A 25,001-nucleotide genomic window follows, 5' to 3' on the forward strand; every position below is an offset into this window, starting at 1 on the left:
CCCATTCCCTGATCCAACTCACAACCAGATGGTGGTCGGTTGACAGCGGGTATATTTATAAAACAATCATTGGGCTACTGCCAGTCTATCTCTCCTCTCTCATCAGCTGGAACTGTAGTACCCACAATACCCGCTCCCAGAGCTGGCTTTCACTATATCTGCCGCGTGTTAGGTCTAACTTGGGGAAGACAGCCTTCTGTTTTAAAGCACCATACATTTGGAATGAGGTCCAAAAATCTTTAAAGTTGTCCTCATTTGTCTCATTGACGGAGTTCTCAAGTCTGGTCTCATGTACAGCTGACTTCTCCTGCATTGATTGTAACTACTAGTTGACTTGGCCATATTATTTTATACTGACGAATTGTTTTATACCTTGTATTACTGTATATATATATATATGCATATTTATTTCATTCTTATTTATTCAATGTATTAACTCTTCTATGTATCAACTCTTTATTGTACCCTCGGCACCATTGAAAATGAGGGTCTTATCCCTCAATGTGTTTTCCGAGGTCTAAATAAAATATTCAATCAATCAATCAGTTCCGCCCCTCTCTTTACCCGAGTGTCCAAAACATGCGGCCTCAGATCAGATGACAAAATCACAAAATCGATCATTGATCTTCGGCCTAGGGTACTCTGGTACCAGGTACACTTATGAGCACCCTTATGTTCGAACATGGTGTTTGTTATGGATAATCCATGACTAGCACAGAAGTCCAATAACAAACGACCGCTTGGGTTCAGATCAGGGAGGCCGTTCCTCCCCACCACGCCTCTCCAGGTATCTCCATCGTTGCCCACGTGGGCGTTGAAGTCACCCAGCAGAACTACGGAGTCCCCTACTGGAGCCCCATGCAGGACTCCATTCAGGGTCTCCAAGAAGGCCGAGTACTCTGAGCTGCTGTTTGGTGCATACGCACAAACAACAGTCAGAGTTTTCCCCCCTACAACCCTTAGGCGCAGGGAGGCGACCCTCTCGTCTACCGGGGTAAACTCCAACACCGCGGCGCTCAGCCGGGGATTTATGAGTATCCCCACACCCGCCCGGCACCTCACGCCCTTTGCAACTCCATTTAGTGTTTATGCAATCGTAAAAAACTGTAATACTTAACTAATAAAACCTAAAACAAATCATCAGTTTTTCCCTTTAAAGCGTCACTGGGTCACTGTAAAGGCCTACCTACCACAAAAGGACCTAGAGACAATAATACATGCATTCATAACCTCCTGTCTGGATTACTGTAATTCCTTGTATATAGGCTTAGACAAAGCTAGGACAAAACACAGAACCATATCACCTCCATGCTGCGCCTCCTACACTGGCTTCCTGTCCGTCACAGCATCATTTTAAAATCTTACTTTTAACTTTTAAATCTCTTCACAGAATGCCACCGTCTGATTTATCAGAACTTCTTATTATACACACTCCAGTTAGAGAACTGAGATCAGCTGCTCAACTTCTCCTCGACAAACCGCAGACAAACTAGTAACAAGAGGAGATCGAACCTGTGAACAACAACCACTTCACATCTGCCTCTTTTTTAACACTATTAAAAATCATTATTAAAAACGCACCTGTTCTCTCAGGCTTTCCATTGAGTGTGTTTCACTGCAGCTGATTTCATTTTTCTTATCATATTTTTATATTTTATTTTGTTCTATTATTTTTTTATTATTATTATTCTTATATATTTGTATTTTTATTTTACATTATTAATTGTATGTTATTAGTATTACTTGAACTTGAGTGTATTAGGTTGTAACTGTCCTTTGGCCGTGTCACTCATCCTGTACAGCACGTTGGTCAACCAAGTTGTTCTAAATGTGCTATACAAATAAAATTGACATTGACTGTAACTGATGAACAGCGCCCCCTGCAGCCACACATGGTGAACTGGTCACTGTGTGTGATGAAGTGAATCAATGTGTTGACCGTGTCGTGGTTATTACCCATGATCCTCTGCTTCCTGAACCTGAAGAGCTGCTGCTGTAACTAATCCACCAAACTGTTCAGAACTCTTCATGTTTCACAGTTTCCTGCTGAATACTGGAGATAAACTCTGGTTGTTAATAACTTCAGAGTGTTTTTAACTGATCTGAGTTCAGCTTCACTCTTCAGCTGCAGCTGGTTGTGTCTGTGACTCTCAGTCAGTTGTTCTCTCAGGAGATGGAACCCACTCAGCAGAGTCACAGAGAACAGACGCTCAGGGAGAGAAGGAGGAAACTTTCTCTTGTTCACACTCACACATCAGACTCACTTCATCCAGCTGCTGCTTTCAGGTGAAGAAGTTTCAACCTGAACTCTGAAGTTGTTCAGGTTAATTCCCAGATGATCCGAGTTTCCTGCCCCTGGTGACGACTTCTCTATAAAAGTGAATCCAGCTCCCGGCTTCAGCAGAAGTTGGTTCTCTCGGTGTTTGATCACTTCACAGAAACTGAAGGTTCATCTGTTTTCATGTTGTCTCATTTAAATCCTCTTTCATTTCTAATGTTTTTCCTGATTCAGGGTCTGCAGTTAGAACTCTGTTTATTTAAACTATGTGAGAACTGATCCGTGAGCTTCTGTTTGCAGGTTGATGGAAAACTTCACGTTGAACAGCGACACCCTGCAGCTGGAGGGGTTAAAGGTCACCCAGGTTTCTGTCTACCCTGTCTTCTTCTTCTTCTTCCTCTCCTACATCCTCATCATCTTAGCAAACCTCGGCATCCTGGTGCTGATTTTCATAGATAAGAACCTTCACCAGCCCATGTACCTGCTCTTCTGTAACCTGCCCGTCAATGACATCGTGGGAAACTCCATCATGTTGCCCCGGCTGCTGTCGGACATCCTGCGTCCGCCCTCCGAGCGCCTCATCAGCTACTACGAGTGTGTGCTGCAGGCGTTCACCACGCACATGTTCGGCACCACCTCTCACACCATCCTGATGATCATGGCCTTTGACAGATACGTGGCCATCTGTAATCCTCTGCGTTACGCCGCCATCATGACCAGCAACATGGTGGTCAAGCTGACTGTGTCTGCCTGGGGCGTGGCCTTTGTTCTGGTGGGGATTCTGCTGGGTTTGACCATAAGACTGAACCGATGCAGGACTCTGATCACGAACCCGTTCTGTGACAACGCCTCGCTGTTCAAACTCTCCTGTGAGAGTGTGTTTATTAATAACATCTACGGCCTCACGTTCACCGTGGTCCTGTTCTCAGCTTCTATCGGCAGCATAGTTCTCACCTACGCTAAGATCACAGTCGTGTGTGTGACCAGTAAGAACCAGTCTCTGAACAGTAAGGCCCTGAAGACCTGCAGCACTCACCTGTGTCTGTACCTGATCATGATCTTTAGTGGAATGATTATAATTACTCTGCATCGCTTCCCTCAGTACTCGGACTACAGGAAGCTGTCGGCCATTCTGTTCCACGTCATCCCCGGCAGCTTGAACCCGCTCATCTACGGAATCCAGTCCAGAGAGATACGAACGTTTCTGTCTAAACTGATTCACTCCAGAAAAGTCTCATAATTCTCACATAAACACAGTGAAGTTTAAAACATATTATTTAGAGGAAACATGGGTCTTCTCTGTTTTTATCTTTTCATCAGTGAACCTCTTTTTTTAAGTAATAATGAATCAGGAAAATAAATGATAAAGATTTTTAGTTTTTAATCAATAAAGTAAATATCATTCTCATTGTTTTACTGAGAAACTGCAGATTCAGTCTTTATTGAAGTAAATGTTTCAAAATGTACATTACATTACATTGTACTTATATGATGTATAGACAATAAATATCTGAAAACATTGACATTTATTATTATTACTGTTATAATTATCAACAAGTACCAGCAGTGTGAAAGTATAATAATATTGTCATGTCTTCACACCTCGACTCTTATTAAACTTCTAATCATGTTTGTGTCTCCACCTCGTCCACCTGATTAATTTCATTCTGATTCTAAAGCAGCAGCTTGTGATCGTTGAAGTGTGTGTGTGTGTGTGTGTGTGTGAATTTGTGTGTGTGTGTGTGTGTGTCTGCTCACTGATCCTGTAGAAACGCACCTGTTCTCTCAGGCTTTCCATTGAGTGTGTTTCACTGCAGCTGATTTCATTTTTCTTATCATATTTTTATATTTTATTTTGTTCTATTATTTTTTTATTATTATTATTCTTATATATTTGTATTTTTATTTTACATTATTAATTGTATGTTATTAGTATTACTTGAACTTGAGTGTATTAGGTTGTAACTGTCCTTTGGCCGTGTCACTCATCCTGTACAGCACGTTGGTCAACCAAGTTGTTCTAAATGTGCTATACAAATAAAATTGACATTGACTGTAACTGATGAACAGCGCCCCCTGCAGCCACACATGGTGAACTGGTCACTGTGTGTGATGAAGTGAATCAATGTGTTGACCGTGTCGTGGTTATTACCCATGATCCTCTGCTTCCTGAACCTGAAGAGCTGCTGCTGTAACTAATCCACCAAACTGTTCAGAACTCTTCATGTTTCACAGTTTCCTGCTGAATACTGGAGATAAACTCTGGTTGTTAATAACTTCAGAGTGTTTGAACTGATCTGAGTTCAGCTTCACTCTTCAGCTGCAGCTGGTTGTGTCTGTGACTCTCAGTCAGTTGTTCTCTCAGGAGATGGAACCCACTCAGCAGAGTCACAGAGAACAGACGCTCAGGGAGAGAAGGAGGAAACTTTCTCTTGTTCACACTCACACATCAGACTCACTTCATCCAGCTGCTGCTTTCAGGTGAAGAAGTTTAAACCTGAACTCTGAAGTTGTTCAGGTTAATTCCCAGATGATTCGAGTTTCCTGCCCCTGGTGACGACTTCTCTATAAAAGTGAATCCAGCTCCCGGCTTCAGCAGAAGTTGGTTCTCTCCGTGTTTGATCACTTCACAGAAACTGAAGGTTCATCTGTTTTCATGTTGTCTCATTTAAATCCTCTTTCATTTCTAATGTTTTTCCTGATTCAGGGTCTGCAGTTAGAACTCTGTTTATTTAAACTATGTGAGAACTGATCCGTGAGCTTCTGTTTGCAGGTTGATGGAAAACTTCACGTTGAACAGCGACACCCTGCAGCTGGAGGGGTTAAAGGTCACCCAGGTTTCTGTCTACCCTGTCTTCTTCTTCTTCTTCCTCTCCTACATCCTCATCATCTTAGCAAACCTCGGCATCCTGGTGCTGATTTTCATAGATAATAACCTTCACCAGCCCATGTACCTGCTCTTCTGTAACCTGCCCGTCAATGACATCGTGGGAAACTCCATCATGTTGCCCCGGCTGCTGTCGGATATCCTGCGTCCGCCCTCCGAGCGCCTCATCAGCTACTACGAGTGTGTGCTGCAGGCGTTCACCTCGCACATCTACGGCACCACCTGTCACACCATCCTGATGATCATGGCCTTTGACAGATACGTGGCCATCTGTAATCCTCTGCGTTACGCCGCCATCATGACCAGCAACATGGTGGTCAAGCTGACTGTGTCTGCCTGGGGCGTGGCCTTTGTTCTGGTGGGGATTCTGCTGGGTTTGACCATAAGACTGAACCGATGCAGGACTCTGATCATGAATCCTTACTGTGACAACGCCTCGCTGTTCAAACTCTCCTGTGAGAGTGTGTTTATTAATAACATCTACGGCCTCACGTTCACCGTGGTCCTGCTCTCAGCTTCTATCGGCAGCATAGTTCTCACCTACGCTAAGATCACAGTCCTGTGTGTGACCAGTAAGAACCAGTCTCTGAACAGTAAGGCCCTGAAGACCTGCAGCACTCACCTGATGGTGTATATGATCATGATCTTTAGTGGAATGTCTTTTATTACTCTGCATCGCTTCCCTCAGTACTCGGACTACAGGAAGCTGTCGGCCATTCTGTTCCACGTCATCCCCGGCAGCTTGAACCCGCTCATCTACGGAATCCAGTCCAGAGAGATACGAACGTTTCTGTCTAAACTGATTCACTCCAGAAAAGTCTCATAATTCTCACATAAACACAGTGAAGTTTAAAACATATTATTTAGAGGAAACATGGGTCTTCTCTGTTTTTATCTTTTCATCGGTGAACCTCTTTTTTTAAGTAATAATGAATCAGGAAAATAAATGATAAAGATTTTTAGTTTTTAATCAATAAAGTAAATATCATTCTCATTGTTTTACTGAGAAACTGCAGATTCAGTCTTTATTGAAGTAAATGTTTTAAAATGTACATTACATTACATTGTACTTATATGATGTATAGACAATAAATATCTGAAAACATTGACATTTATTATTATTACTGTTATAATTATCAACAAGTACCAGCAGTGTGAAAGTATAATAATATTGTCATGTCTTCACACCTCGACTCTTATTAAACTTCTAATCATGTTTGTGTCTCCACCTCGTCCATCTGATTAATTTCATTCTGATTCTAAAGCAACAGCTTGTGATCGTTGAAGTGTGTGTGTGTGTGTGTGTGTGTGTGTGTGTGTGTGTGAATTTGTGTGTGTGTGTGTGTGTGTCTGCTCACTGATCCTGTAGAAACGCACCTGTTCTCTCAGGCTTTCCATTGAGTGTGTTTCACTGCAGCTGATTTCATTTTTCTTATCATATTTTTATATTTTATTTTGTTCTATTATTTTTTTATTATTATTATTCTTATATATTTTTATTTTTATTTTACATTATTAATTGTATGTTATTAGTATTACTTGAACTTGAATGTATTAGGTTGTAACTGTCCTTTGGCCGTGTCACTCATCCTGTACAGCACGTTGGTCAACCAAGTTGTTCTAAATGTGCTATACAAATAAAATTGACATTGACTGTAACTGATGAACAGCGCCCCCTGCAGCCACACATGGTGAACTGGTCACTGTGTGTGATGAAGTGAATCAATGTGTTGACCGTGTCGTGGTTATTACCCATGATCCTCTGCTTCCTGAACCTGAAGAGCTGCTGCTGTAACAAATCCACCAAACTGTTCAGAACTCTTCATGTTTCACAGTTTCCTGCTGAATACTGGAGATAAACTCTGGTTGTTAATAACTTCAGAGTGTTTGAACTGATCTGAGTTCAGCTTCACTCTTCAGCTGCAGCTGGTTGTGTCTGTGACTCTCAGTCAGTTGTTCTCTCAGGAGATGGAACCCACTCAGCAGAGTCACAGAGAACAGACGCTCAGGGAGAGAAGGAGGAAACTTTCTCTTGTTCACACTCACACATCAGACTCACTTCATCCAGCTGCTGCTTTCAGGTGAAGAAGTTTCAACCTGAACTCTGAAGTTGTTCAGGTTAATTCCCAGATGATCCGAGTTTCCTGCCCCTGGTGACGACTTCTCTATAAAAGTGAATCCAGCTCCCGGCTTCAGCAGAAGTTGGTTCTCTCGGTGTTTGATAACTTCACAGAAACTGAAGGTTCATCTGTTTTCATGTTGTCTCATTTAAATCCTCTTTCATTTCTAATGTTTTTCCTGATTCAGGGTCTGCAGTTAGAACTCTGTTTATTTAAACTATGTGAGAACTGATCCGTGAGCTTCTGTTTGCAGGTTGATGGAAAACTTCACGTTGAACAGCGACACCCTGCAGCTGGAGGGGTTAAAGGTCACCCAGGTTTCTGTCTACCCTGTCTTCTTCTTCTTCTTCCTCTCCTACATCCTCATCATCTTAGCAAACCTCGGCATCCTGGTGCTGATTTTCATAGATAAGAACCTTCACCAGCCCATGTACCTGCTCTTCTGTAACCTGCCCGTCAATGACATCGTGGGAAACTCCATCATGTTGCCCCGGCTGCTGTCGGACATCCTGCGTCCGCCCTCCGAGCGCCTCATCAGCTACTACGAGTGTGTGCTGCAGGCGTTCACCTCGCACATCTACGGCACCACCTGTCACACCATCCTGATGATCATGGCCTTTGACAGATACGTGGCCATCTGTAATCCTCTGCGTTACGCCGCCATCATGACCAGCAACATGGTGGTCAAGCTGACTGTGTCTGCCTGGGGCGTGGCCTTTGTTCTGGTGGGGATTCTGCTGGGTTTGACCATAAGACTGAACCGATGCAGGACTCTGATCATGAATCCTTACTGTGACAACGCCTCGCTGTTCAAACTCTCCTGTGAGAGTGTGTTTATTAATAACATCTACGGCCTCACGTTCACCGTGGTCCTGCTCTCAGCTTCTATCGGCAGCATAGTTCTCACCTACGCTAAGATCACAGTCCTGTGTGTGACCAGTAAGAACCAGTCTCTGAACAGTAAGGCCCTGAAGACCTGCAGCACTCACCTGATGGTGTATATGATCATGATCTTTAGTGGAATGTCTTTTATTACTCTGCATCGCTTCCCTCAGTACTCGGACTACAGGAAGCTGTCGGCCATTCTGTTCCACGTCATCCCCGGCAGCTTGAACCCGCTCATCTACGGAATCCAGTCCAGAGAGATACGAACGTTTCTGTCTAAACTGATTCACTCCAGAAAAGTCTCATAATTCTCACATAAACACAGTGAAGTTTAAAACATATTATTTAGAGGAAACATGGGTCTTCTCTGTTTTTATCTTTTCATCGGTGAACCTCTTTTTTTAAGTAATAATGAATCAGGAAAATAAATGATAAAGATTTTTAGTTTTTAATCAATAAAGTAAATATCATTCTCATTGTTTTACTGAGAAACTGCAGATTCAGTCTTTATTGAAGTAAATGTTTTAAAATGTACATTACATTACATTGTACTTATATGATGTATAGACAATAAATATCTGAAAACATTGACATTTATTATTATTACTGTTATAATTATCAACAAGTACCAGCAGTGTGAAAGTATAATAATATTGTCATGTCTTCACACCTCGACTCTTATTAAACTTCTAATCATGTTTGTGTCTCCACCTCGTCCATCTGATTAATTTCATTCTGATTCTAAAGCAACAGCTTGTGATCGTTGAAGTGTGTGTGTGTGTGTGTGTGTGTGTGTGTGTGTGTGTGAATTTGTGTGTGTGTGTGTGTGTGTCTGCTCACTGATCCTGTAGAAACGCACCTGTTCTCTCAGGCTTTCCATTGAGTGTGTTTCACTGCAGCTGATTTCATTTTTCTTATCATATTTTTATATTTTATTTTGTTCTATTATTTTTTTATTATTATTATTCTTATATATTTTTATTTTTATTTTACATTATTAATTGTATGTTATTAGTATTACTTGAACTTGAATGTATTAGGTTGTAACTGTCCTTTGGCCGTGTCACTCATCCTGTACAGCACGTTGGTCAACCAAGTTGTTCTAAATGTGCTATACAAATAAAATTGACATTGACTGTAACTGATGAACAGCGCCCCCTGCAGCCACACATGGTGAACTGGTCACTGTGTGTGATGAAGTGAATCAATGTGTTGACCGTGTCGTGGTTATTACCCATGATCCTCTGCTTCCTGAACCTGAAGAGCTGCTGCTGTAACAAATCCACCAAACTGTTCAGAACTCTTCATGTTTCACAGTTTCCTGCTGAATACTGGAGATAAACTCTGGTTGTTAATAACTTCAGAGTGTTTTTAACTGATCTGAGTTCAGCTTCACTCTTCAGCTGCAGCTGGTTGTGTCTGTGACTCTCAGTCAGTTCTTCTCTCAGGAGATGGAACCCACTCAGCAGAGTCACAGAGAACAGACGCTCAGGGAGAGAAGGAGGAAACTTTCTCTTGTTCACACTCACACATCAGACTCACTTCATCCAGCTGCTGCTTTCAGGTGAAGAAGTTTCAACCTGAACTCTGAAGTTGTTCAGGTTAATTCCCAGATGATCCGAGTTTCCTGCCCCTGGTGACGACTTCTCTATAAAAGTGAATCCAGCTCCCGGCTTCAGCAGAAGTTGGTTCTCTCGGTGTTTGATAACTTCACAGAAACTGAAGGTTCATCTGTTTTCATGTTGTCTCATTTAAATCCTCTTTCATTTCTAATGTTTTTCCTGATTCAGGGTCTGCAGTTAGAACTCTGTTTATTTAAACTATGTGAGAACTGATCCGTGAGCTTCTGTTTGCAGGTTGATGGAAAACTTCACGTTGAACAGCGACACCCTGCAGCTGGAGGGGTTAAAGGTCACCCAGGTTTCTGTCTACCCTGTCTTCTTCTTCTTCTTCCTCTCCTACATCCTCATCATCTTAGCAAACCTCGGCATCCTGGTGCTGATTTTCATAGATAAGAACCTTCACCAGCCCATGTACCTGCTCTTCTGTAACCTGCCCGTCAATGACATCGTGGGAAACTCCATCATGTTGCCCCGGCTGCTGTCGGACATCCTGCGTCCGCCCTCCGAGCGCCTCATCAGCTACTACGAGTGTGTGCTGCAGGCGTTCACCGTGCACATCTACGGCACCACCTGTCACACCATCCTGATGATCATGGCCTTTGACAGATACGTGGCCATCTGTAATCCTCTGCGTTACGCCGCCATCATGACCAGCAACATGGTGGTCAAGCTGACTGTGTCTGCCTGGGGCGTGGCCTTTGTTCTGGTGGGGATTCTGCTGGGTTTGACCATAAGACTGAACCGATGCAGGACTCTGATCACGAACCCGTTCTGTGACAACGCCTCGCTGTTCAAACTCTCCTGTGAGAGTGTGTTTATTAATAACATCTACGGCCTCACGTTCACCGTGGTCCTGTTCTCAGCTTCTATCGGCAGCATAGTTCTCACCTACGCTAAGATCACAGTCGTGTGTGTGACCAGTAAGAACCAGTCTCTGAACAGTAAGGCCCTGAAGACCTGCAGCACTCACCTGATGGTGTATATGATCATGATCTTTAGTGGAATGTCTTTTATTACTCTGCATCGCTTCCCTCAGTACTCGGACTACAGGAAGCTGTCGGCCATTCTGTTCCACGTCATCCCCGGCAGCTTGAACCCGCTCATCTACGGAATCCAGTCCAGAGAGATACGAACGTTTCTGTCTAAACTGATTCACTCCAGAAAAGTCTCATAATTCTCACATAAACACAGTGAAGTTTAAAACACATTATTTAGAAGAAACATGGGTCTTCTCTGTTTTTATCTTTTCATCAGTGAACCTCTTTTTTTAAGTAATAATGAATCAGGAAAATAAATGATAAAGATTTTTAGTTTTTAATCAATAAAGTAAATATCATTCTCATTGTTTTACTGAGAAACTGCAGATTCAGTCTTTATTGAAGTAAATGTTTTAAAATGTACATTACATTACATTGTACTTATATGATGTATAGACAATAAATATCTGAAAACATTGACATTTATTATTATTACTGTTATAATTATCAACAAGTACCAGCAGTGTGAAAGTATAATAATATTGTCATGTCTTCACACCTCGACTCTTATTAAACTTCTAATCATGTTTGTGTCTCCACCTCGTCCACCTGATTAATTTCATTCTGATTCTAAAGCAACAGCTTGTGATCGTTGAAGTGTGTGTGTGTGTGTGTGTGTGTGTGTGTGTGTGAATTTGTGTGTGTGTGTGTGTGTGTCTGCTCACTGATCCTGTAGAAACGCACCTGTTCTCTCAGGCTTTCCATTGAGTGTGTTTCACTGCAGCTGATTTCATTTTTCTTATCATATTTTTATATTTTATTTTGTTCTATTATTTTTTTATTATTATTATTCTTATATATTTTTATTTTTATTTTACATTATTAATTGTATGTTATTAGTATTACTTGAACTTGAATGTATTAGGTTGTAACTGTCCTTTGGCCGTGTCACTCATCCTGTACAGCACGTTGGTCAACCAAGTTGTTCTAAATGTGCTATACAAATAAAATTGACATTGACTGTAACTGATGAACAGCGCCCCCTGCAGCCACACATGGTGAACTGGTCACTGTGTGTGATGAAGTGAATCAATGTGTTGACCGTGTCGTGGTTATTACCCATGATCCTCTGCTTCCTGAACCTGAAGAGCTGCTGCTGTAACTAATCCACCAAACTGTTCAGAACTCTTCATGTTTCACAGTTTCCTGCTGAATACTGGAGATAAACTCTGGTTGTTAATAACTTCAGAGTGTTTGAACTGATCTGAGTTCAGCTTCACTCTTCAGCTGCAGCTGGTTGTGTCTGTGACTCTCAGTCAGTTGTTCTCTCAGGAGATGGAACCCACTCAGCAGAGTCACAGAGAACAGACGCTCAGGGAGAGAAGGAGGAAACTTTCTCTTGTTCACACTCACACATCAGACTCACTTCATCCAGCTGCTGCTTTCAGGTGAAGAAGTTTCAACCTGAACTCTGAAGTTGTTCAGGTTAATTCCCAGATGATCCGAGTTTCCTGCCCCTGGTGACGACTTCTCTATAAAAGTTAATCCAGCTCCCGGCTTCAGCAGAAGTTGGTTCTCTCGGTGTTTGATCACTTCACAGAAACTGAAGGTTCATCTGTTTTCATGTTGTCTCATTTAAATCCTCTTTCATTTCTAATGTTTTTCCTGATTCAGGGTCTGCAGTTAGAACTCTGTTTATTTAAACTATGTGAGAACTGATCCGTGAGCTTCTGTTTGCAGGTTGATGGAAAACTTCACGTTGAACAGCGACACCCTGCAGCTGGAGGGGTTAAAGGTCACCCAGGTTTCTGTCTACCCTTTCTTCCTTTTCTTCCTCCTCTCCTACATCCTCATCATCTTAGCAAACCTCGGCATCCTGGTGCTGATTTTCATAGATAAGAACCTTCACCAGCCCATGTACCTGCTCTTCTGTAACCTGCCCGTCAATGACATCGTGGGAAACTCCATCATGTTGCCCCGGCTGCTGTCGGACATCCTGCGTCCGCCCTCCGAGCGCCTCATCAGCTACTACGAGTGTGTGCTGCAGGCGTTCACCTCGCACATCTACGGCACCACCTGTCACACCATCCTGATGATCATGGCCTTTGACAGATACGTGGCCATCTGTAATCCTCTGCGTTACGCCGCCATCATGACCAGCAACATGGTGGTCAAGCTGACTGTGTCTGCCTGGGGCGTGGCCTTCACCCTCGTGCTAATTAGCCTGTTAGCATGTTAGCCTGTTAGCCTGTTAGCAGCTGCTACTCAGCCAGAGCCCTCCTGAGTAACATGATGGGACCAGCATCAGTCGTGTGCTTCACCCAGTGACTGGTGTTAGCTGGATGCTAATGAGAGCTGGAGAGGACGGGACACGGAGGTTTGAGAAATGGACGAATGAGACGGACGAGGAGACACAGAGACAGATCTGACGCTTCCATGAAAACAGGCATGAAGCGACATGCTCAGATTCATATTGAATAAATGGATCTGATCAGTGGTCAGCTTTACAATCATCAGGAGCCGAGCAGAAACACGACTGACTGACTTAAACAGAGGACAAGAGGACACAGATGAATGTCTCCTCGTCTCCTCGTCCCCTTTCCCAGTGTCCTTGTCTCTTCATCCTCATCTGCTCGTCCTTTTTTAAAATTTCTTGTTTCCCTTTATCCACGTCCTTTACATTGTGTCTTCATCTCCTTGACCATTTCTCCTCATGCTTTTGTCTCCTCCTCCTTTGAGTCCTCGTGTCCTTGTGTCCTTGTGTCCTCAGACTCAGACCGAACTGCAGCTGCTGAACCAGATGTTTTGTCGACAGGCGTGTGTTTAATCTTCTGAAATGGAAACTCTTGAAACACACTTTACAGTCACCGGAGCGACTCACTCGTGTTGATGTTCCTCCACTTTTTATAATGCAAAGTTTATTTAACGTCTATTTTTGTCTCTCTCCTGCATCAGTTAGCGTCTTTATACACGTTGACTCTGACGTTTATATCACATGTAATCTCTGTTCATTAATCAGGTTCAGAGGACAGAGAGGAGCTGGACCTTGGAACCGGCTCCACACGTGTTCTCATGACCTCACGTTCTCAGTGGGGACCAGATTAAATACAAACCTCTGACAGCTCCTGATTGGCTGAGTCATCCTTTGTTTTATTTCTTATAACTGTGGTTTCAGTATTGTCTTTATTGTTGGTATTATTGTTATTAATAATAATTTTCTGAGCATTTATCTTCTTCAACATAACAAAACATTGATCAATATGTAAAAATACACAAAATGTCGTCATAATCTCATAAAGCAACACATTTATCTATTTTTTTCTGTTTACATCAATGATAAAGTCTCTTCATCAGTCTTCTACATTTTTTATGTAAAAGTAAAGTGAAGCAATAAATAGCTGTGATGCGTCATTTCTCTGCAGGATGATTTTTTTTATTGTAATAAAGAAACTTTCAACTTAAAACAGTAAATGATTGTTAATCATCTCCGAACCGTCAGTAAATGAACGCGGTTGTGAACCTGAACACTCGGTTGGTCACTGAGCGTCGTCTCATCCAATCACAGCTGTAATTCCAGGAATGTGAAATTTAAAGGGACACGTTGCCATTTTTATCTCTGCAGTTCATAAATCACTCATAACTCTTATTCTGCTGTTTTTAGAGACTGTGGCTGAAGAACAGAGACGTGTAAAGATAAATCACAACCCCGAAATAATCCCCGTCCACCAGAGAGGGAGCCACTCCTTCTATGGAAGCTGGTCTCTGCACAGAGGTCAAAGGTCAGAGCGGAAAATCAGGAGCTTCAGAGAGACACTGATCATCTTTATATACAGTCACTGAGTCTTTATATATATGACTGTATCATGTGAAACCAGCATCTCACTATTTCTGACTTCACGTGATGGTCTGAAACCAGTCGACTGTTCACTTTGACCTTCTGATCAACCTGTTCTATAACACTACAGTTTAAACTCTTTATACCAACATTCATAATTTAATTTAATGATTTTGACTGAGCGTTAGAAGTGAAAATAAGATTTAAATATCTGAAATGTTCGGTGTGGCAGTAGAATTATGAAGAATCTGAGGAATCTGAAGGTCAGAGTGTTAAATGACCTGCGATGCATCGGGCCTCTCTGATTGGTGGAAGCACTCAACCAAAACATCTCATTTCATGACTTGTTTCACTTTTCAGCGCAGAAGACAAACTTCAAGTAACTTATCATGCTGAAGGAGGTCAGTTCTTCCAGATCATAAAGCGAGACTTGAATCAGCTGCTGAGAAAACATTGGACAAGGACTCGTCAGTAGTTTCCTCCTGTTTGTCTCACACAGCAGTGTGTGTCTGTCTGTGTGTGTGTGTCTGAGACCATGTATACAAACAGACCTTCTTCAACCTGAAAGCTGATGTGTTGATCAGAGTCAGTAAATCGTTAATCCATAAATACAGACTTTATATTTCTGACATTAAACCATCACCAGCTTCCATGACTCAAGTGTTTTGGGTTAAATGTTAAAATGTGTATTTGAACATTCATTTAATTCAACTTTGATTATTTGAACCAAAGATCTGTTTATTAATCTTTTCTTGGCAGAGCTGATCCTCCATACAAACAGACAGTAAACATTTTATTAATGAATGCTTTTATTTATACGTCGTTTCTGCTTCGCTGACCTTTGACCTTTGACCTTCACTCTGTTTTTGTTGTTTCGATGCAAACAAACGACCAGAGAGCATCAGCAGTGATAGCAACACCCACAATGCACTGCAGGAGGAGGCAGGTCAGAGTGGAGGGTTTGAATCCTGAGGTTGAACAGCAGCTCATTCACAGCTAACACACACACACACACACACACACACACAGACACACACACAGTAATGACCCTCTGTGTAGAGCAGGGGCCCGGCAGCACACCATCAGGAGGTGGATGCACATGCATGTGTGTGTTTATGTGTGCGACTGGACCCAGAGACGTTTGGATGACGGGTCATGGGAAGCAGCAGAGACTCATCACATGTATTTGTCTTTTGGATTAAAGGATAATTGAGATGTTTGAGTCTAAAAATATGAATCTGTCGTCTCTGTGTTTCTGTCGTCAGCTTCTGCTGCGTCTCACACACACACACACACACACACACACACACACACAAACACACACACACACACACACACACACACACAAACTGTGGTGAAAAGCTATTGGTATTTATTGTGGATTTGATGAATAAACCAGCTGATGAATATGAATATGGATCTTTGATGAATTCTTTATGTGAGAGTGAACACAGATGAATGACAGGAGCTTGTTCACTGTGAAGTGACCCGGGGTGGACCTCCTCCCCCCAGAGTATCTGTGTTGTGATTGGCTCGTGCTCTGTCCACACAACAACACAATGGCACAAGGTTATAATTGTCCTGTCATATATCTATATAAATATCTATATAAAAATAGATGAGACAGTCACAGTCTATCTCTCTCTCTATCTATATCTATCTATCTATCTATCTATCTATCTACCTATCTCTCTCTATCTATCATCTCTCCATCTCTCCATTTGTCTCTCTCTCTCTCCATCTATCTGTCCATCTTCTATCTATCTATCTATCTATCTATCTGTCTGTCTGTCTGTCTGTCTGTCTGTCTGTCTGTCTGTCTCTCTCTCTCTCTCTCTCTCTCTCTCTGTCTCTCTCTCTCTCTCTCTCTCTCTCTCTCTCTCTCTCTCTCTCTCTCTCTCTCCATCTATCTGTCTGTCCATCTTCTATCCATCTATGACGCACTCATGTGTTTTTCAGACTGAACTTTCCCACATTGGACACTTGGACCATAAAAGGACACGGTTCTCTGACCGGCTCCTCACTCACACTTGACCCGAGGAGGAGCTCTGTTTGCCGGCTGCGGATCGTGTGTGAGTCCGGAGCCTCGGAACCCTCCCGGACCTCCACCTGCTGCTGACCCGAGCCGGACAGGAGCGCTGTTCTCCGGCCGAGCAGACGGACCTCCCCGCGGACAGGACGCGGTTCTTCACACGTGCAGACGTCTTCGTTTATTTAATTTTGGGTTTTTATGGAAAGTGTCAGATTTTAAATGTTTCGAGGTCCAGGTTAAACAGTCACCATGAGTCTGTGGACTAACGACTCCTCCGCGGAGCTCCCCCCCGGGACGCTGCCCCCTCTGCCGGACTCCAACCTCACCTCGAACCGCAGCGACGGCTCCGAGCCCCGCGCCGCCCCGCTGGACCTGGGCCGGGCGGTGCCGGTGGGCATGGTGCTGGCCTCCTTCATCCTGTTCGCCATCGTCGGGAACGTGCTCGTGATCCTGTCGGTGGTTTGTAACCGACACCTGCGGATCCCCACCAACTACTTCATCATCAACCTGGCCATCGCGGACCTGCTGCTGGGGACCACCGTGCTGCCGGTGTCCGCCACCCTGGAGGTCGGGGGGGGGGGGGGTTTGATGAAGACCATGGTGCATGTTGTCAGAGAGAGAATCAGAGAACAGATATCTTTATTTTTATGTTTCTATTCGACAGATTCAGTTTGTTAAGAATCAGGAGAAAACAGCTGATCGGTTATTTATTATAGGATCAATAACTAACACACGTTTAACTGATAATATGATTAATCAATGATTAAAACAAGGAGAGGAAACAGAGCAAGAAAGAGGAAAGAACATGGACGGATCATTAATGAACCAGGACTCAGGGTCCCGACAGGTCAGGGGCCACCGGGGGGGGGGGGTGGTCCTTACTTCCTGTCAATCGTTCATGTGTGAAGCAGTGACGTATCGTAGAAACAGGAAGTGTCTGGAGGAGACTCCTGATCGCTGTTCGACTGAGCAGGAAGTGACGCGGGTACTTCCTGTCTCCACAGGTTTTAGATTCCTGGGTGTTTGGTCGGATCTTCTGTGACATCTGGGCGGCGGTGGACGTCCTGTGCTGCACGGCGTCCATCATGTCCCTGTGCGCCATCTCCATCGATCGTTACATCGGTGTTCGATACCCGCTGCAGTACCCAATGATCGTCACAGAGGGGCGGGCGCTGCTCGCCATGCTGGGCGTGTGGATCCTCTCCATCGTCATCTCCATCGGGCCGCTGCTGGGCTGGAAGCAGCCGCCGTCACAGGTACGAGACTCAACATGACTGATGCGTGGTTAAAGGTTCCTATGTTCTAACCACACGCCTCCACACGCCTCCACTGCATCTTTATCTTCCTCTGAGAACTTAAAGAATAAATAAAGTGTCTGTTGAAGGTGGAATCAACATGAGACTTCTTCAGAGCTTCCTGAGTCCCTGAGTCCCTGAAGCTATGAGACGTTAACAAGCAGCATCATGACGAGTCGGAGACAAACACGAGACGTTTCACACACATGATGAACAGAGTCACATGTGATCAGATCCCGTGAACTAACCTCGACAAACCTTCCTCTCCACAGGACGACTCGAAGTGTCAGATCACCGAGGAGCCGTTCTACACCCTCTTCTCCTCGCTCGGCTCCTTCTACATCCCCCTGGCTGTCATCCTCGCCATGTACTGCCGCGTCTACATCGTGGCCAAGCGCACCACCAAGAACCTGGAGGCCGGCGTGATGAAGGAGCGTCAGGAGGACTCCAACGAGCTCACGCTGAGGATCCACTGCAGGAACCAGCAGAACCACGAGCTCTGTCCCGGGGCCTCGGCCGGTCGCAGCACGCTGTCCGTCAAACTGCTCAAGTTCTCCAGAGAGAAGAAAGCAGCCAAGACGCTGGGCGTGGTGGTCGGCATGTTCATCCTCTGCTGGCTGCCCTTCTTCCTCGTCCTGCCCCTCGGTACGTCTTCACCTCCTTCACACCTCGTACCCTTCTCTGTCGAGTTCCCTCAAAGTTCATGTTTCATTTTAACTGCAGAGAAATAAGAATCAAAACTAAGATAAAACACCTAAAATCACAAAAACAGTAATTCAAAGTTTGACTCAGACACAGAATGGGGGGGGGGGGGGGGGGGGGGGGGGCAGGGAAAGGAGATGCAATGATGATGTCATGAAAACCACAGGAAGTTGTGATTGTAGTTTGTTACCTGAGGTTTAAACATGACCTCATGATTTCTTCAGGAGTTGAACATGAAGATATCATAACCTGGATGACTGACAATCTTCAGACAAACCAATCACATCGTGGTCATCACCACCATCTTTAGGCTCCGCCTCTGCCGTGTCAAAACAAAGGGAGGTTTAAACTCTGTCTGGATCCACTGATCACAGGTCTGTTTCTCTGCAGGATCAAAGGATCTGTTCCTCACGGTCGAGTTTAGAGCCGTTTATTCTCTCTTGTGGAAACAGCTGTGGTCCAATGGTCACGTGCAGACGGGGATTGTGGGTAACGCTTCATCTGGACGGCGTCCGCGAAGCCGCATCAGGGTCTTACACTAAGATAAATGTTATTATGGCTCCTGTTAAATGGTGAGAGCTGATCTCAGACCAGATTTGATACTCCAGGAATTTCAAGAAACCTTTTTAGGGACTTGGCTCCAGCGTCAGATTTTTCTGATAAGCAGGAAACATCAACTTCTGCTCATCACAAAACAAACTCAAATTAGAGTCATCACCCTGTAATCGTCCTGACTCATATGAGGTGACCTTTGACCCTGACCTCTAGTCAGCTGATCTTTGAGTCCGAAGTCCCTCACCTCTCACCATATAGTGTATTCTGTACTTTGTAGTGTTGTCTGAATGTTTCGCGAGTTTATTCATACCCTATATAGAGGACTAATTGTATCCCACAATGCATCAGGAGTAATGTACAACAAAGCAATATATACCATGATTCATGGAGGAGAGGAGAGCACGTCTGAGTCTCTCTGATGAATCTGGCGCCTCTTGTTCTAAAAAGATCAGAAGCATCCTGAGAACAAAGAGACCAGCTTCTGTTTGAGGGAACGTCTCTGATGGATTGTTTATTTTTTTATGGACAACATGAGATAAATCTGTGAGATGCGGCTGTAAAATATGTAATAAGAGTGAAACATGTTGGTCATTCAACATTTACTATTTCTTACACAACGGTATTAATACAAAGTGTGAAATAAACTTTTTAAATGTATTTTGACAAGAGCTGGACACAGGTTGGATCTCATTGGTTATTAACATGGTGAGAATAAAGACACGCAGGTTGAAATGTGTTTGTGTTCCAGTGAAGAACATGAACGAATCACAACCGAGTAGAAACTCACCTCCTCCTTTATTGAGTCTGCAAACCAGTCGCAGAAATAAATGCAGACATTGAATGAAAAGTGAAAATGAAAAGGAGTCTGTACTATCTGCTGATTTAGTGAGGACGCAGTGCAGATCATGACTCAGCAGAAAGCAAACGCTGCATCACTTGATGTTAATAAATAAAACTAACGAGCGGAGCCCCGACCCAGGTGACTTCATATTCCCTGTCAGAGTGCTCAGTGCAGATTACAGGAGAGATCACCGAGTCTGAAAGGTTCATCCTGTGGAGAACAGGAATCAGATCAGAGCCTGAGATGATTCATCATCACAGATCATGATCCTCTGCTTCCTGATCCTGAAGAGCTGCAGCTCGAACAAATCCACCAAACTCTGCTCAGAATCCTCCATGTTTCACAGTTTCCTTCTGAACACTGGAGATAAACTCTGGTTTTTAATAACTTTTAACTGATCTCAGTTCAGCTTCACTCTTCAGCTGCAGCTGGTTGTGTCTGTGACTCTCAGTCAGTTGTTCTCTCAGGAGATGGAACCCACTCAGCAGAGTCACAGAGAACAGACGCTCAGGGAGAGAAGGAGGAAACTTCCTCTTGTTCACACTCACACATCAGACTCGACCGGCTGCAGCTGTCACTCGTTCTTCTCGTGATGGACAGACGTCAGGTTTCACTGTGAAGTTCTTCATATATAGTCAGAGACAGCAGCCTGGGGAACAGGATGACCTTACAAGTCCATATGCAGGGAAACATAATCCTCCTACTCAGCAGCCTGTGTTATCTCAAGAGCATCAAAAACCTGATCCATCAAATCCTCTGAGATCCTGAGACACGCTGCAGATCACCTGCTCGTCTGCAGGTCAGAGGTCGAGGAGAGAACCAGGGCGCCGACAGGATGAGAGGAACCTGCTGAAAAGCAGGAGAGAGGAAGAAAAACTCCAGGTCGGGTCTCAGAGTTTCCTCTTGAGGGTTTTCATCATATAACAAAAGATTTAACGTTTTTAATCATGGAGGCAGCCTGACTTATACACGCTGCGGCCATGTTGGAAATATATTCGTAGTGGCCGTCTACAGGCCATCAGCTATGAGCTACACATAGGCTACAAGTCACAAACTACAATCTACAGTGTGTTTGTTTACCTGTTTGTTTGTTAACCTGTGTGTTTGTTTACCTGTGTGTTTGTTTGCCTGTGTGTTTGTTTACCTGTGTGTTTGTTTGCCTGTGTGTTTGTTTACCTGTGTGTTATTGTGTGTGTCTGCAGGCTCGTTCAACAGCAGCCTGCGTCCTTCTGAAACCTTCTTTAAAGTTATTTTCTGGTTGGGATACTTCAACAGCTGTTTGAACCCGATCATCTACCCCTGCTACAGCCGTGAGTTCAAACAGGTACTGTTACTACTCTATTATTACTACTACTACTACTCATAGTACTCATACTACTGACGGAGCGTCTAAGGTACATGGATCATGGTCTTGCTGGCTGCTGACCATAGACTATGATTACAGTAGGACTGATTGACATGTCGTATTGAAGTTATTCTTCAAGATGTTTCCCTCATCAATGCTGCTAACAACTTTAATCTGATGATGTTTCCTTCACTTGACATCTGTTGACTTGTGTCCGTCCTGGGAGACGGGTCCTCACATGTGTCTCTGAGGTTTCTATGTATTTGTACCTGTTAAAAGGTTTTAGTAGTTTGTCCTGACTCTTGTTGAGGACAGAGGATGTCTCACCATGTTAAAGCCTGATGGGACAAACTGTGATCTGTGAATATGGGCTATACAAATAAATTTGATTGATTGATTGATTGATTGATTGATTGATTGATTGATTGATAAGGTAGGAGCTTGACTAGTTGGAGGTCTGGAGGGTTGGAGCCTGTATCTCAGGCCTGGCTGTGGTTTCAGCAGTGACCGTGTTGGTCTCTAACTTGTGGTGCGACTGGTGCTGCGTCCTCAGGCCTTCATCCGGATCCTTCGCTGCCGCTGGAGGAGGAAGCGTCAGGGCTGGCAGGCGTACTACAACTACCGCAGCAACCAGGGCTCCAACACCTCGTCCTTCCTGAACGGCAGCCAGCAGACGCTGTCCTCCGTCAGCCCCAGTCCTCGCTGCGTCGCCTCCAGGCTCCGCCCACCGCGCTGGCCCTCCCCCCCCAGCCGGGACCGCCTCCCCGGGTCGACGGGGGGAGGACGGGCCGGCCCTGTGTCCCCGCTCGCTAAGGATGCTGGGAGGGCAGGGCAGAGGATCAAACTGTGACCGAGCAGGAAGGTGGAGACTGACTCACCTGCTCCCTCAGGATCAAGTCACTGCTGACGTCATCAGGTGCGAGGACTGTTCCCGCCTCTGGATGACACACCTGAGAGAGGGGGCGGAGCTTCTCTCCCTGTCACCACTTCCTGCAGGTTTCTGATGAGTTCAGGGTTAGAGGTCATGAGGTCCTCTGCTCCTCATGAAGCTTCCACCTGCACTGAGCTCACAGCAGTAGAATAACACTACAATACAAAGAAATGTTATCAAAACAACTTTGATGAGAATTTAACAATAAATCATCAGCATGTTCAAATTGAAATCTGAGAGACGATATTCCAAAAAAATTTAACATTAGAAAAACATCAACTGGCTGAGTGAATATAGTACAACAATAAACCTCATCAAATTAAAGATAAATGATCTTAATATTACTGTGAACATATTGGATTCATTTACTTCTTGCTTTATTGTCTGTCTTAATTATTAAACCCATCCTAAAATATGTTGCCAAAATTCAAAAGAATTAAAACGATTATTGAAAAACTTTCAACAGCAACGTGACCTAACTAGCGTTAGCTTGATGACTAGCTCAAACAATCATCTTCTTTCCTCGTTTTTTTTTTTGTATTTGTTCAAAGTGTTTAATGCTTATTTAAATGTTTAGTGATCATTATTATTATTATTACTAAAGCAACAGGCCAGTTTTTTTAATTTTGGTGTTGAAAGTTAGAAATGTTGTATTACTGTGTTGAAAATTATTCCATGTTTCATATTAAACATTATTGTGTGTTTATTTATTGTTATGTGTAGTTTGCATTTTGATGGTGACTCTTATTGTGAAAGTCTCCTCAGGGATTGTATCAGTACTCATATTGTGTATTGTCACAGCAGCACCTGCTGGACTTTGGAGGCAGTGCAGAAAATCAGTTTATCTCTATATCCCATAATTTGTACTAAGCTAGGCTAACAGTTCCTCTCAACTCCAGTCTTTGTACTAAGCTAGGCTAGCAATTTCCTCTTAACTCCAGTCTTTGTGCTAAGCTAGGCTAACAGTTTCCTCTTGACTCCAAGTCTTTATGCTAAGCTAGGTTATCAGTTTCCTCTTAACTCCAGTCTTTGTGCTAAGCTAGGCTAGCAATTTCCTCTTAACTCCAGTCTTTGTGCTAAGCTAGGCTAACAGTTTCCTCTTGACTGTAGTCTTTGTGCTAAGCTAGGCTAACAGTTTCCTCTTGACTCCAAGTCTTTATGCTAAGCTAGGCTATCAGTTTCCTCTTAACTCCAGTCTTTGTGCTAAGCTAGGCTAGCAATTTCCTCTTAACTCCAGTATTTGTGCTAAGCTAGGCTAACAGTTTCCTCTTGACTGTAGTCTTTGTGCTAAGCTAGGCTAACAGTTTCCTCTTGACTCCAGTCTTTATGCTAGGCTAACAGTGTTAGCTAGCCTCTTGAAATGATTCTGTCTGTGTTTATGTATTTAAATCATCCGCCAAAAAGAGGGCTGCTGGGAGACGTGATGAACGACGTCACTATCCTGAGGCGACTGGGACAGGGCGGGGCCCGGGGGAAGGTGATCTTCTCTTATTATAAATTACTCAGAGAAAAGGGAAAAGAATTATTTTGAGCTGGACATTTTTTCTAAAAAAATGTAACCTGTTTTGATACAATATAGCTCGGGCTGAACCTGAAGTAAGGGTTACGATTAAATACAAATATATTATAATCCATTCTCACCAGTTTAAACAAATTATCTTATTTTCAGTTCTTCATGAAGACTTTAATATTTACTGTGAATCAAAGTTTACAAAGAGGATCTTAAACATCATTCCTAAAAAATACTTTTACAAACGCCAATTAAAACTAAAAAACGTAAACAGTATGTATAATTATCATCACTATCATTATTTTTAACAATATGTTCTGTATTATGAACTGAAATGATACAATATTCAGTGATTATTTGATTTCACCCTCTTATTCTGTAATGAACATCGTTGAAAATATCACTATAACTTCCGGTAAAATCGAGCTTTACTCTGAAGTCTGAGCGTAAAGCGGAAACGCTTTTTGATTGGAGGATTTGACTCACGCTGCTTGTGGCCAATGAGCGAGCAGCTGCAGTTGTATAAAGTCTCCAGTCACGCTCTGGACGTCACTTCCTTTCTTCTCAGTAAATCTACAGAAGCTTGAAAATGTCTGGACGAGGAAAGACCGGAGGAAAAGCTCGTGCTAAGGCCAAGACCCGCTCCTCCCGGGCCGGGCTCCAGTTCCCGGTGGGCCGCGTCCACAGGCTGCTCCGCAAGGGGAACTATGCGCACCGGGTGGGAGCCGGAGCTCCGGTCTACCTGGCCGCTGTGCTCGAGTACCTGACCGCTGAGATCCTGGAGCTGGCCGGGAACGCAGCCCGCGACAACAAGAAGAGCCGCATCATCCCCCGCCACCTGCAGCTCGCGGTCCGCAACGACGAGGAGCTCAACAAGCTGCTGGGGGGAGTCACCATCGCTCAGGGCGGAGTGCTGCCCAACATCCAGGCGGTGCTGCTGCCCAAGAAGACCGAGAAGGCCGCCGGCAAGAAGTGAGCCGCGCCCCGGTCCTCACCACCACACAACGGCTCTTTTAAGAGCCACTCACCCGCCCTCAAGAGCTGATTGTCCCCGTTAGAAACACCAGTTTACCGCTGTAGCACAAAGTCAAGATCCTGGATCGTCCAGTGATCATCAGGTCATTCACACTCAGTCACTTCAATAAACCATAACATCGTTAGTTTATATTAAGAACAAGATGGAGAA

General features: G+C 43.9%; 6 protein-coding genes across 6 annotated transcripts; all 6 read left to right on the forward strand.

Moving 5' to 3' along the window:
• The first annotated feature begins 2,579 nt into the window (after positions 1-2,579).
• LOC128456803 (olfactory receptor 146-like) lies at positions 2,580-3,518 on the forward strand. Its single transcript, XM_053441170.1, has one exon. The coding sequence runs from the start codon at positions 2,583-2,585 to the stop codon at positions 3,516-3,518; it is 936 nt and encodes a 311-aa protein (XP_053297145.1). The 5' UTR covers positions 2,580-2,582.
• A 1,534-nt stretch (positions 3,519-5,052) lies between these two features.
• Positions 5,053-5,991, forward strand: LOC128456800 (olfactory receptor 146-like). The gene has a single exon (XM_053441168.1). It carries the CDS (start codon positions 5,056-5,058, stop codon positions 5,989-5,991), a length of 936 nt encoding a protein of 311 aa, XP_053297143.1. The 5' UTR covers positions 5,053-5,055.
• A 1,548-nt stretch (positions 5,992-7,539) lies between these two features.
• Positions 7,540-8,478, forward strand: LOC128456802 (olfactory receptor 146-like). The gene has a single exon (XM_053441169.1). The coding sequence runs from the start codon at positions 7,543-7,545 to the stop codon at positions 8,476-8,478; it is 936 nt and encodes a 311-aa protein (XP_053297144.1). The 5' UTR covers positions 7,540-7,542.
• A 1,549-nt stretch (positions 8,479-10,027) lies between these two features.
• Positions 10,028-10,966, forward strand: LOC128456799 (olfactory receptor 146-like). The gene has a single exon (XM_053441167.1). It carries the CDS (start codon positions 10,031-10,033, stop codon positions 10,964-10,966), a length of 936 nt encoding a protein of 311 aa, XP_053297142.1. The 5' UTR covers positions 10,028-10,030.
• A 5,919-nt stretch (positions 10,967-16,885) lies between these two features.
• Positions 16,886-22,224, forward strand: LOC128457291 (alpha-1A adrenergic receptor). The gene is made up of 5 exons (XM_053441926.1): positions 16,886-17,203; positions 17,641-17,892; positions 18,204-18,576; positions 21,232-21,353; positions 21,928-22,224. The coding sequence occupies exons 1-5, from the start codon at positions 16,886-16,888 to the stop codon at positions 22,222-22,224; spliced, it is 1,362 nt and encodes a 453-aa protein (XP_053297901.1).
• Positions 22,225-24,404: 2,180 nt separating this feature from the next.
• Positions 24,405-24,791, forward strand: LOC128456797 (histone H2A). Its single transcript, XM_053441165.1, has one exon. The coding sequence runs from the start codon at positions 24,405-24,407 to the stop codon at positions 24,789-24,791; it is 387 nt and encodes a 128-aa protein (XP_053297140.1).
• The last annotated feature ends 210 nt before the right edge of the window (positions 24,792-25,001 follow it).

Source organism: Pleuronectes platessa, chromosome 15 (assembly GCF_947347685.1).
Source record: "Pleuronectes platessa chromosome 15, fPlePla1.1, whole genome shotgun sequence".
Lineage (NCBI taxonomy): Eukaryota > Metazoa > Chordata > Actinopteri > Pleuronectiformes > Pleuronectidae > Pleuronectes > Pleuronectes platessa.

Bases quoted from the DNA above. Each gene is read 5' to 3' on its own strand.
- LOC128456803 (XM_053441170.1), top strand. From the start codon at position 2,583: ATGGAAAACTTCACGTTGAACAGCGACACCCTGCAGCTGGAGGGGTTA.
- LOC128456800 (XM_053441168.1), top strand. From the start codon at position 5,056: ATGGAAAACTTCACGTTGAACAGCGACACCCTGCAGCTGGAGGGGTTA.
- LOC128456802 (XM_053441169.1), top strand. From the start codon at position 7,543: ATGGAAAACTTCACGTTGAACAGCGACACCCTGCAGCTGGAGGGGTTA.
- LOC128456799 (XM_053441167.1), top strand. From the start codon at position 10,031: ATGGAAAACTTCACGTTGAACAGCGACACCCTGCAGCTGGAGGGGTTA.
- LOC128457291 (XM_053441926.1), top strand. From the start codon at position 16,886: ATGAGTCTGTGGACTAACGACTCCTCCGCGGAGCTCCCCCCCGGGACG. The intron at 17,204-17,640 runs GTCGGGGGGGGG...CTGTCTCCACAG, and splicing joins CGGTGTCCGCCACCCTGGAG to GTTTTAGATTCCTGGGTGTT. The intron at 18,577-21,231 runs GTACGTCTTCAC...GTGTGTCTGCAG, and splicing joins CTTCCTCGTCCTGCCCCTCG to GCTCGTTCAACAGCAGCCTG.
- LOC128456797 (XM_053441165.1), top strand. From the start codon at position 24,405: ATGTCTGGACGAGGAAAGACCGGAGGAAAAGCTCGTGCTAAGGCCAAG.